The sequence below is a fragment of the Cervus canadensis genome, chromosome 1 (assembly GCF_019320065.1).
Source record: "Cervus canadensis isolate Bull #8, Minnesota chromosome 1, ASM1932006v1, whole genome shotgun sequence".
NCBI classification, from domain to species: Eukaryota; Metazoa; Chordata; class Mammalia; order Artiodactyla; family Cervidae; genus Cervus; species Cervus canadensis.
In genome coordinates this window covers 108,168,297-108,180,508 of record NC_057386.1, presented here as the reverse complement: position 1 = coordinate 108,180,508, position 12,212 = coordinate 108,168,297, and the positions used below count along the sequence as shown (strand labels likewise).

Below are 12,212 nucleotides of genomic sequence, written 5' to 3'. Positions count from 1 at the left end.
GGGTACGCCGGGAACTGTGGTCCCTGTTTGCCCCCGCCCCCACCCTGAGCGCACGCCCGCCAGGCGCCGAGGCTTCCTGCGCTCTGAGGCGAATACCCTCGGCGTCGAAGTTTCTTCGTCCCTGCACCTCTCTGTGCACCGCCTACCTAGCCTGCCTGCCTGGCCCCGGCTCAACGCCATCCCCTCCCAAACCCGCCCTGGTCTGGCCTGGCTTCTCAGGTCTTCCGCTCGGAGCCACTAAGGCCCCCGGGCCTCGCCCCATCTCTGCCCCAGGCCGACACCTCCAGATGGACACCCACATTCGCTATCCGCTCTCTCACCGCTCACCCGGACCCCAGCCCCTGCAGGCCCCCTCTCCTGGGCGGCCCAGGGGCAGGTAGCCATCAAGCCCTTAGGTCCAAAGCCCTCATGATCCCTTCAGCCTCTTCCCTCCGCCAGACCTCCGCGTTGGGGTGCCCCGGGCCAAGCCTCAGACCTCTCTCTACACTCAAGCACAGGGTGATCTCGCCGGGGCTCGTCGCTTTAAACGCCTGTATCCCTTGCTTCCCAACACTAAATGGCGAGCACTCCTGACTTCTGCCCTCTAATCGGGCATCCAGTGAACTCGAATTCAACATGTCTGCTAAAGCAGAATTCTCTTCCCCCTCTAGGGTCTGCTCTCCTCAGAATACCACTATCCAGCCATGCCGGGAGCCAACACACAAGACCCTACCCATGACAAGGCCATGAGGAGAAAGCCTGACGGGCAAGGCGGATCAGGTTTTCAGGGGTTTCGAAAAGGCCAGCTCACGAGATCCCACCCATGACAAGGTCACGAGGAGACAGCCTGACAGGCAAGGCAGATCAGGTTTTCAGGGATTTCAAAAAGCTGCCCCCGGCGCTCACCTTGAAGATGATATCTGTCTTTCTGATGCCTGCCTCAATAGACTACTCCCTAATTTCTGTGACACAGGCAGAAGGCCTTCCCTGATCTCTTCCCAAATAAGAATCAATTTAGAACTTTAATCATTAAGTTTCCCAGGTATGGTATTTTATGAGATTATCCAGGGTGAAAGGAGGGTTTTAATTTAAACTCCTTTGCTGGTATTTTAGTTTGTTTGGCAAATGCATTTATGCCCTTGGTACTAATATGCATGATTGTTCATAATACCCTAATCATAAAATAGCATAAAGAACCTGATCATATAAAGGCCCTAGTAAACATAGAGCCCTTCGGGGGGGTGAGGAAGTCCTATTAGAAAACATAAGAAAAATTATTCTAAAAGTAGCTATTGGGTTAACATTTGCTTGCTGTGTTTTGCTTGCTGTGTTTTTGCCTTTAATGTGCTAAGGTTGTGTTATAGAAACCATTGTTAATATAGTTAAAGATCTAGAGAAATAAGAGCTTAGCCCTAGTGTGGTAAAAATGAGATGGTTGTTAATTGTCAGCCAGGAGTGCTAGGCAGAGGCTGCCTCACTGAAGCCGCAGAGTCTGTGTGGGGGTAAACTTCTTAGATAAACGCAACTGACAACTTCTGCAGAAGGATTAATTTTTGTGTTAACAAGGTTATACTTCTGCTCTGTACTGTTGCCCTAGGAGACTGCTACCTTTCAGTTAAGGTCACCATAGAAACAGAAAATAGGTTTACATTCACCTGACCTGCATAAAATGTTAATAGGCCCCAAGGCCAGAAGATAATGTACAAGACCCTCATAAACAAAGAAGTATGCAGAAAACACCCTGGTTTTGTGAAGGACAAGCTTACAGAATGTTAAACTATCTTCCCCTTAGAAATGTACTAACTCGGGGTATAAAAGCTACGGTAAAAAAGAAAGCATTGCCAGACCCTGCCAGACCCTGCAAACACCCCCGTCTGGTCACTCTCTCTCTCGTCATCCTGAGACTTGGCCCTATGAGGGCTGGTCCCACGTGTCTTCACTCTCTCTCTCTCTTGCCGACGCCGTTCATCCTGAGGGTACCCCCTGGATCCTGCCAAGGCTGGACCCCAGCACAGCCAGTCACCCCATACAGCTCCATCTCAACTCCCTCAAGGGCTTGTCACCGCTTGTAATCCTGTGCTAATCTGTCTGTGTACTGGCTTACCAAACACGTGCACACAAACACTCTCTCCCCCTCTCTGCAGGGTGAGACGTAACCTCCCTACGAGCCAGGATCCCAGCTGCTTGTCCGCTCTCTCCAAGCACAAGCAAGGCGCATGCGTGCTGTGAGCTGTCACTTCAGTTGTGTCTGACTCTCTTCAACCCCGTGGACCGCAGCCCGCCAGGCTCCTCTGTCTATGGGGTTCTCTAGGCAAGAATACTGGAGTGGGTTGCCATGCCCTCATCTAGGGGATCTGCCCAGTCCAGGGATGGAACCGGTATCCCTTGCGTCTCCTGCATTGACAGGCAGGCTCTTTACCACCAGCGCCACCTGGGAAGCCCCAAGCAAGGTGCAGGGCATACGTAAGGGCTCAAGCACCACCTACTCTACCCGCCAGCATCGTCGGGCACTTCGTGAGGACTCACATCCCACATGCAGGGTGATTTTAAGGTCAGCGTGCAAGGTGATCAGAGTCACATGTCTTTGAAACTCTTTAGGGAGGCGCCAAGTTGGAAACCGACTCACTGGCTCATTGTCGTCCCATGGGGGGAACAGACCACTGTTTCTAAGGCTTGTGTTTGGGGGCCAGGCATAGCAAAAACTGGTAGTCTTGTAACTCAGCGGGATCAAGTGAGGCCCAAAGGGGTCACAGAGTCACTACGGCACAGGCAGCCCCCCTCACCCACTGCTCTTTGAGAGTGCCCAGGGCTGAGATCCTGGGTCAGGCGCAGGTGAGGGCATGGCACTGGGAAGACACCAGCAGGGGGATTTATTCATCCTCTGGCTGTGGTCTGCACAGAAGAGGTGACTGGTCCCTCTGGTGGGGCACAGACTCTGTGCTGCCAGGGTCATTCTCTGAGTCATCTTTGGGTCTGGGCACAGGCTGGAACTTGAGCAGGACAGGCGGGGTGAAGATGGAAGCCTTCACAGACGAGGACGGCATCTCCTCGGGGGCGGCAGGGCTACTACAGACTGAGGTCCTGTGCAGGAGACACAGAAGACATGGGTTTGGATTCAGGAGGCGCACACAGGGCCAGCAGAAGAACACACCACGGAACCCAGGCCGTGTGATGGTCTCGCTACATTCCGGCCGCTGGAAACCCCTCGAGTGGGATGTTTGCTCAAAGCTGTCCATCGCAGCAATGTTTGTGACTGTGTAAACCCGGAGACGATCCAAATAGCCATCAGGGCAAGCTGCGGTGGGAGCCTGCCTTGATTTACAAAAGCAACCGATGTATTGGGACTCTCGTATTTTATGTATTCATTTCTGTATTGAGAAGTTTTTCCCATAGAATATGTTCTGCTTTTGTAAACTTTTAAAATACAAAAACCACCCATTTTTGGTGATGGCACCAGGAGGCAGCACGGCTCGCTCAGAGAGCAGCATGTGACAGGATGCGGAGAGCTGTCCCCACTGAGGGAGGAGCTCAGCTCACGAGCGTAGTCGAGTGAATGATGCTGCGTCCACACACGGGTGGGTGTCCTGCACTTACTACTGCTGAGTTGCTAGGCTTTGGGGGGTCTTGGGTTTTTTTTGGTTTTTTTTTTTTTGCCACACCAGGCAGCTTGTGGGATTAGTTCCCTGAACCAGGCACTGACCCTGGGCCCTGCAGTACCGAATCCTAACCACTGGCCCACCAGGAATTCCCGGCACTGGTATTACTTTAAATGGGTGAATTATATGCACTGTGAATAATACCCCAAAAAAGCTGTTTAAAAACAAACAGAAAAGCCCCCTAACGTCATGAAGCTGCAATCTCAATGACATGGGAAATACTTCACAAAAAGAGCTAATTTAAAATAAAAGAAAGCCACACATTCAGGAAACACCTGATTTGCAGAACCACGTATAGATCAATCTCAGGGCTGCCCCCAGCGGATGGAATCGCTGCCTTTATGTTGGGCCCCGGGCAGTTTGGTTCCGCTTTCCCACCATTACAAGCACTAGGAAGGGGCAGCCGCTCTCCAGCTTTAGGGTCCCCGATGACATTAGGGCACCTCCCGGAAGTGGGAGGGGCCATCACCCTGCACTTCCTCCCAGGGCACACTCACCAGGGGAAGTGGAGCTTGTGCGCGCTGCTCCTGGTCAGGTACGAGAAGTGGAAGCCCCCGGGATTGAGGACCAGGGGGGTCAGGTCGACCATGTGGCTGCAAGACAGGGTGAGGCAGGGGGCTCAGCCTCGGTGCAGGGGGCCATGGGCCGTGCACGAGCGGATGAGGGGAAGGGAGCACTCAGGATGCAGGAGGAACATCTGAGAGGGAGGACTGCATCCCGGATGGGCCAGAGAAGAGCAAGTTCCCCTAAGCCCTTCTGTAGTCTGATTGGGACCCCGAATAAATCCTCCCACCTCTTTGGGTTTGATGACAGGCAAGTCCAGTTTAATTTCACTTCAGACCTCGAAACTTCCACTTTCTCCAGCTGCAGGAAACAAAGGAAACTGGACAAGCGTGGGGTCCTCCTCAGGAAGAGAAGCCCCTTCTCCAGAAACTAGGGGGACGCTGTGCCTTTCCGCCAATCGGCAAGCATGTCAGGTCATGCTGGCGGCCAGCCGGGGCTTGGTGTTAGGGGGACGGGGCCTGGGAGCTAGCAGAGGCGGCCCTGGCCCTGCCTCGGGGCAGGTGACGGGTAAGTGGGAGTCAGGAGGGGCGGCCAAGGAGGAAGGGCGCTGCAGAGGCACTCCAAGGGCAGCCTGGAGGATGGCCCCCGTGAGGCGAGGTGGGCGGCGGGGATCCCCTGGGAGCCCGGAGGTCCGGCCAAGCGCCCTGAGGTCAGGCAGGTGTGGTCCCGCGCATCCCCCACCCAACACTGCCAGCAGAGCGGCCCTCATCATCCGCTTGTCTACTGCTGCCTGCAGAGAACGTTCTGGGAGCCTCTCCCATGGGGCCAGGGAATCGCTGGGGTGCTTCTGAGCAGGGTGCAGAGGCTGCCCCTCCGCGGACCACTGACCGATGTGCTGGGCAGCGGAGCGAAGGGGCCAAAGACCCTGGGCATAGTGTAGACAGCGGGTGGCGCGGCCGCTGTGGAGGCCGTGGAGGTGGCAGGCGGCAGCGGTGGTGTGGGCAGCGGCAGGGCTGGGGGCAGGCACGGGGAGGTCGAGCGGTCCCGCAAGACGACGCGTTCCGGTTTCTTTGGTCTCCGCCTCCTCCTCCTCTTCTTGGCATCTAGGTCAGGAGGCGTCCGTGAGCACCCACCCCAGGCCTGGCCAGGTGTGGGAGGGCAGACACAGGCCCACACAGGGCACCGGGAGACCACGCCCAAGGCCACCGTCGACAGGCACCCACTCGCGCCATCTCCCTGGCCCCTCGGCCGCCCCACAGGGAAGTCCAAACCACCCAAGGCACAGGCCGGAGCCCCGCCAGGCTGTGTGCCAGGACAGAATTCCACGGGAAGCGGCAGACTGTCACCACCGTGGTTAGCCTGCCACCCACCCTGGAGTCACCCGCGGTGGAGTCTGCCAGTACCCCCGAGGGGTGTCCAGGCCCCGGACAGTGAGCCCACTAATGCCACCCAGCCCTGGGTCATCCTGGGGGAGAGCCCACGGGGAGGAAATCCTGCAGAAGTGAGCTCAGGGAGACACCCGGGGCCTCCCCCCGCCTCTCCCCTGTTCTCATGAGTTTGGGTCTTTCTACTGTTCAAATCTAGAGCCCATCAACATAGTAGAGGTCAACAAGGCCCTCCGGAGAGAATGAGCATTGCTGGGGGTGCTGATGGGAGGCTGAGGGCCTGCACCTGGAGCAACCCTGGCCTGAGTCCCCATTCAGCACGACCACTCCTGTGTGGCCCACATATGCTGGGCAACCTCCCTGGGCCTCCATTTCCTCTTCTATAAAACAGGGGAAAAAAATAAAAAATAAAAATAAAACAGGGATAAATAACGCCATGATTCTGATATGGGCATACCAGACCACCTGACCTGCCTCTTGAGAAACCTGTATGCAGGTCAGGAAGCAACAGTTAGAACTGGACATGGAACAAAAGACTGGTTCCAAATAGGAAAAGGAGTAAGTCAAGGCTGTATATTGTCACCCTGCTTATTTAACTTATATGAAGAGTACATCATGAGAAATGCTGGGCTGGATGAAGCACAAGCTGGAATCAAGATTGCCGGGAGAAATATCAGTAACCTCAGATATGCAGATGACGCCACCCTTACGGCAGAGACTGAAGAAGAACTAAAAAGCCTCTTGATGAAAGTGAAAGAGGAGAGTGAAAAAGTTGGCTTAAAGCTCCACATTCAGAAAACTAAGATCATGGCATCTGGTCCCATCACTTCATGGCAAACAGATGGGGAACCAGTGGAAACAGTGGCTGACTTCATTTTTCTGGGTTCCAAAATCACTGCAGATGGTGATTGCAGCCATGAAATTAAAAGACGCTTGCTCCTTGGAAGGAAAGTTATGACCAACCTAGACGGCATATTAAAAAGCAGAGGCATAAAACAAAACAAAAAAAAAGCAGAGACATTACTTTGCCAACAAAGGTCCGTCTAGTCAAGGTTATGGTTTTTCCAGTGGTCATGAATGGATGTGAGAGTTGGACTATAAAGAAAGCTGAAGGATTGATGCTTTTGAACTGTGGTGTTGGAGAAGACTCTTGAGAGTCCCTTGGACTGCAAGGAGATCCAACCAGTCCATCCTAGGGGAGATCAGTCCTGGGTGTTCATTGGAAGGACTGATGCTGAAGCTGAAACTCCAATACTTTGGTCACCTGATGCGAAGAACTGACTCACTGGAAAAGACCCTGATGCTGGGAAAGATTGAGGGCAGGAGGAGAAAGGGACGACAGAGGATGAGATGGTGGGAATGGCATCACCGACTCGATGGACATGGGTTTGCGTGGACTCCGGGAGTTGGTGATGGACAGGGAGGCCTGGCGTGCTGCGGTTCACGGGGTCGCAAAGAGTCGGACACGACTGAGCGACTGAACTGAACTGAATACCTTGGGAGGCTGTCATGAGAGCTACACATGCTGTGTGGGTCAGCTGTTGGATGAAAGAGTGCCGTGGGACTACCCCCACCCCTGCCCAGATGAGCCAGGGCCTCTGACACGCAACAAAGGTGTTCACCGTACAACCCTGAACATGGACACACCCAAGGACCAGATCCAAACCTCCTCACAGCTTCAGAGCAACCGTCCAAGACACACAGGCAGAGGGGAACAGGCAAATACACCGGGGACCCCGACAAGGGACACAAACTGAGTGGGTTCCCCAAAGGACAACACAGTTCTTCAGTCCAGTGCACGGGGGTAAAGCGAGGTCACCCCACCACATAGGGGGTGTCAACAGAGTGGCCTCTTCCTCAGTTGCCTTCCCGGTGTCGCAGTGAACGCGGCCACCTTCCAGCTCCACCCTCACCTGTCCCCATGTGAACACAAATTTGCCTCCCACCCAAACAGTGTGCGGGCCTCCAGGGGTCCTGACTGACCAAGCCGGCGTGGAAAGCCCGCTGTGGCCCCGCGGGGAGGTGTGAGTCAGGCGGGCCGGCGCAGCGCGCGGTGGGCTCACCCTGGGAGTAGAGGTGCACGCGGTGGATGCGTCTCTTCAGCTGTTCCAAGCGCTGGTGCATCTCCAGGGCGCCCATGCTGTTACAGCAGTTCAGCTCCCCCTGGACCGCACACGACGCCTTGGCCTGCGAGGGCCGCAGGCGAGGCAGGGGTGAGGAAGCCAGATGCCTGAGCCGCGGCCTCTGGGAAGCCCCCACCACGCCGCCCACGCCGGGGCAGGGGTGGGGACGCCGGCGCCCCCGGCCGCCCCCCACCCTGGGCCGCCCCGACCCCGCCCGACCGGCCGCACCCAGAGGAAGGAGAGGAGCCCGCGCCGCTCGCACTCGGCCTGCTTGCCCTTGCGCACCACTCGCTCGGCCAGCGCCGGGTTGCGGTCGAGGCTACGGAAGAGGCGGCGCAGCGCGCGCTCCGTGTAGGTCGCCGCCTGCGTCTCAAAGTCCTCCTCGGAGATGAGCTGGCAGAAGGTCACAGTCTGGGGGAACTCGCTGTCGAACTCGTCCAGGACCTCCATCCTCGAGGGCTTCGGCGGCTCGGCTGCCTGGGGACCGAGCGGCTGTCGGGGCGGGGTCCCCCGGGTCTGGGCGCGCCCACTCCACCCGCCCCGAGAGACAGGGGAGCCCCCCGAGTGTTGCAGCTCCGCCACCATCCAGTCGGGACTCCCCGGGTCTGAGCGCACCCAGCCCACCCTCCCCGGGAGAGGAGGGGCGGCCCCCGCCCCCCACTCCGCCCCGAGGGCCGGAACTCGATTGCCCTTCGGGGCTCGGCCCGGGACGCACCGCTGTCCCCCAGCCACCGCGCGCGCCGCCGCCCGGACCGCTCCGGCCACTCCCAGGAGACCGCGAGCTGGACGGCAGCACGTGACAATGCCCGCGCTCCGCGCATGCGCCCTCAGGCTTCGACGGGGCGCGCACCGCTGCACCCAGACTAGGCCCACCCCGCTCCTGGCCAGCCAACTCTCGCAATCTCTTTGAGACCCTCGGACCTGGGCTGCCTCCAGGCCCCTCACATCCTGGCTGCTCCCCTCCTCAGGGTCTGGGGGGACCTGAGGGACGTCAATGCCCCGGAGACTTTTCTCTGCCCACAAATCCTGTAGCCCCGGAGTTTCCACCTTCTCTCTGGACTTCCTCTCCAGCCTCTGTCCCCTCCAGGAGGGTCTTCACCATCCCTTCTTGGACATCTTACCCGCTCCTTAGTCTCAACCCAGAACTGACTGAACCCCAAGTTCCCTGGGATCCTGAACCACATGTACGTGTCCCCGGGGGGATGTTTCCTGGGCATCTCACACTCGGTACATCAGAAACTGGCAGCTCCTTTCCCCCTCCACAACCTGCTTCTCACTTTCCCTCTCCTACCTGGCCAGGGACCAACACCACCATCCATTCCAGTCTGTGATTCGGGGGTGGGGGGTGGGGTGCTCCCTGGAGTGCTGTGTTCCTGTCCCCTCCTGTCAGCCCCAAGATCTTGAGATTTTTTTCATCTCCTACCACCAAACCTCCAAACCACCAGCCCCAGCTGTTCCCAACACAGGAGGTGGCCTTCACTTCCTCCCACTTTGAGGTCTCCCTCCTCCAAGGAAGGAGAAGCTGTGGCCTGTGTATCTTGCATAGGGCTGCAGACAGACTCAGATACACCTGCCTCCAAATCTCCATTCTGTTGCCTGGCCGGCCACCTGTGACTTAAGGACTTGACTCTAAAATACATAGTACGTGCTTCTTTAATACCAGGACAAGCATCCTCTGAGAGGTCAGGCAGGCCCTTGATTAACATCCCCTTCATGTTTATGCTGATAATACTTCACGCTTTATATGTTTCTTTGGATTTTTAAAAGTATGCCGTGTTGAGCACTGCCAAAAATGAAATGTTTGCTGCTTTCAGGGGCTCCTGGTCTAAAGAGGGCTTCAGCCACAGGTGGAAATGTGACAGGCCCTGGTGGAGGAACACTGGGCGCCCTGGAGCCCAAGGAAGACTTTCCTTAGGAGGGGACATTTGAGCAGAGCCCTGAGTTCCCAGCAAAGGCAGGAAACAGCTGCATGGCGTGTTTGGCCATGGGGTATAGAGTCTGCACAGGAGCAAGGGGGGCCTGAGTCAGGTGATCCTGGGGTGGAGGAACCCCAAGGGGTCAGGCCTAGGAGGTAGACGAGCAGGTGTCATTGCCCCTCATCCTACCCAGGGTGCCAGGGATTCTACCCCAGGGCAGAGGGTGAAGTCACTGTCCCTCCGGGCACAGCCACTGATGAAGGGTCCTCCCAAAGGCCCCTTCAGACACGAATGGGCCCCCTCTCAAGGAGACAGGCTTGAAAGGCTGCCACTGGGCACATGAAAATCCTTTGTGTCTGGTCCTGATGCTGAGGGGGCCCTGCAGGCACGCCTGGGGCCAATCTCCGTGGCAGGTCGGCTCCAGTGCCCCCGATTCCAGCTGTCCGGGTGGGATGCTGGGCACCTCACCGTCCCTCCTGCAGGCTCAGGCAGCACACGTTCCTGTAAGAGAACACGTGGGCCTGGGTGGAGGGCACGGGGCTCCACTTCCCGAGCCCACCGTCCACCCCAGCTAGCACTGCTCCTGCGGAGGACCCAGAAGGTTCTCCCCAGGCATGCCAGGAGGGCCAGGCTCAGGGCACCCCCCAGGAAGTCCGTGCAGGTGAAGCTGGGTCTGAGCCAGGCCCAGGCAGACCCTCCGGGCAAAGCAGTGGGCCTCTTTGTCCACAGGGTCCTGACCAAACCTTGAGCCCTCAGTCTTACCTGGGAGTTGGTTGCAAAGATCCTCTTCAAACCACAGCTTTTCTGAGTCTGCCCCACCCCCTGTCCAGCCACAACCTAGATGGAGAGGTTGGGAGAGAACCTCCCAGCTCTGCCGTTCTGATCCTCCAATGGAGGGCCCGCAGGCCCAGCTCCGCACCTGTGCCTCCTTTCTGGTTAGTGGAGTGAGGCGGCCGGACCCCCTGCCAGGGCGCTGTGGGTGGTGGGCGGGGCCTGACCGATGCCCTTTCATCATTGCACTGCTTCCCAGGGGCGCACAGTAGTGCAACAGGGAAAGAGTGTCAGGCAGGCCTGCCAGCGCCTCTCCCGGTGGTCGGCCTGGATCTGAGACCCGGAATGCAGGCCCACTGGGGCGGGGCCTCTGCCTGGGGGAAGGGTGCCCTCTGACCCCAGAGGCCCAGGCCTGGCCAGGATCTCAAGTTTCCATGGAGAAGGGAGCGCACTGGGCAGGGGGAGGGGAGGGCGTGCAGGTCCGGGGGCCCGGCCTGGGGAAGGGAAGTGGCAGTGTGGGGGAAGGGGTCTCCAAGGCTGGTCCCAGATGCTTTGACAATATCATTGCACTGCTCCTCAAAGCACAGTAGTGCAACATCGTCAGAGCACCTGCGGCCAGCAGGAGGGACTCCCACCGCCCCCGGTACACGCAGGGCGGGAAGCAAGCTGAACCCTGGGTGGGTGGGGCTAGGGGCCCATTCCTAGACAGCGGGGCGCGGAAGGAATCTCACCGGGGGGCTGCCGTCCTTGGGGTCCCAGGACCCCCAGAGGAGCCAGACCTTCCCCGGCACCCTCCGGAGAGCCGTGGGTATGCGACCCCAGACAGAGGGGCGGCTCCAGCACCTGAGCGGGAGCGGACCGTGGATACGGCGCACACACAAAGGAGAGGGACCCGTGCTCCTGTGCGGGCAGAAGCCCACTGGAGCCTGGGGCGAGGGTGGATACAGCCTGACGACCCTGCGCGCTTGCCAGGCCCGCGCCTCGGAGAAAAGAAGGGTGACCCCCCCTCAACTCCGGGCCGGCGCGCCCCCCGCCAACTCAGGCCCCCGGCCCCGGCCCCTGGCTCCTGGCGCCCAGCTTGGGCCCCTCATTCTGTCCCTGCCCGGCGGCCCAGAGAGGAGGGACGAGGAGGCTTCCCGGCCCTCTGTGGTCCCCTGCTCAGAGCGGGGCGCCCGGGATGTTGGGCTGCGCCCCTCCAAACCACCCCCCCACCCCGGCGGGAGAGGGCCGCCCAGCCCCGCGCTCCCACCTCGGACCCAGCTACTCACGCGGCTGACGCCCCTTCCTCCCCCCGGGCCGCGGCAGGTCTCGGGAGGTGGCGGAGAGAGGTCTGGGCGGCCGTCCGCCCGAGCCTACCCCTGGGACCACCCCGCACCTCGTGGCGCCCTCCGGCCGCCGGCTCCATCTTTAACCCGCTGACAGGCGGCGGCCCGGCCCCCGGCTTCTTAGCATAGAGCCGCGCCCATTGGCCGGGGCCGGCGCCGGCTCCGCCCCGCACGAGCCCGTTGGCTGGGGCCGTAGCGATTTCAAAATAGCCTGCGGGCCCTGATTGGCCGCGCGCGGGCCGAGGCTACGGCTCCGCGGTTTTAACAATGAGTTCTGAGAACACTGCCTCCCCATTCATAACTTATCAAAGGGAACTTTGCCCGCCTTTTCGCAGCTCCAGTCTTCGCGAGTTTTCATCGCCGCCCCGAAGAGGCGCTTGGAAGCCCGGTGGGGGGCGCCGGGCGCGCGGCCAGACTCGCTGCGGAGGGGGCTACGACCGGAGGAAAATGTCCCGACCCGCGCGCGCGCGCGCGCTCAAGCCTACGCCGGCGCGGCTGCAGGCCGCCCCATCTGGCGTACTGGGATTGCTCCCGGTGCCTCCCCAAGTAGCGT

At 59.1% G+C, this 12,212-nt stretch overlaps 1 protein-coding gene across 3 annotated transcripts; it reads right to left on the bottom strand.

Annotated features, from left to right (window-relative positions):
• Positions 1-2,825: 2,825 nt before the first annotated feature.
• LOC122455267 lies at positions 2,826-11,754 on the bottom strand. 3 transcript variants are annotated; one of them, XM_043490256.1, is made up of 8 exons: positions 11,603-11,754; positions 8,363-10,064; positions 7,876-8,124; positions 7,588-7,711; positions 5,028-5,242; positions 4,429-4,499; positions 4,133-4,228; positions 2,826-3,060 (listed from the first exon to the last, which is right to left on the bottom strand). In XM_043490256.1, the coding sequence occupies exons 3-8, from the start codon at positions 8,095-8,097 to the stop codon at positions 2,850-2,852; spliced, it is 939 nt and encodes a 312-aa protein (XP_043346191.1). In that variant the 5' UTR covers positions 8,098-8,124; positions 8,363-10,064; positions 11,603-11,754; the 3' UTR covers positions 2,826-2,849. The 3 variants fall into 3 exon arrangements, with proteins under 3 accessions (XP_043346191.1, XP_043346199.1, XP_043346208.1); XM_043490264.1 differs by having other exon boundaries at positions 7,933-8,124; XM_043490273.1 differs by lacking the exon at positions 4,429-4,499.
• Between the last annotated feature and the right edge of the window lie 458 nt (positions 11,755-12,212).

Bases quoted from the DNA above. Each gene is read 5' to 3' on its own strand.
- LOC122455267 (XM_043490256.1), bottom strand. From the start codon at position 8,097: ATGGAGGTCCTGGACGAGTTCGACAGCGAGTTCCCCCAGACTGTGACC. The intron at 4,500-5,027 runs GTCAGTGGTCCG...TGTTTCCTGCAG, and splicing joins CTCCGCTGCCCAGCACATCG to CTGGAGAAAGTGGAAGTTTC. The intron at 4,229-4,428 runs GTGGGAGGATTT...CCTGTCTTGCAG, and splicing joins CTGTCATCAAACCCAAAGAG to CCACATGGTCGACCTGACCC.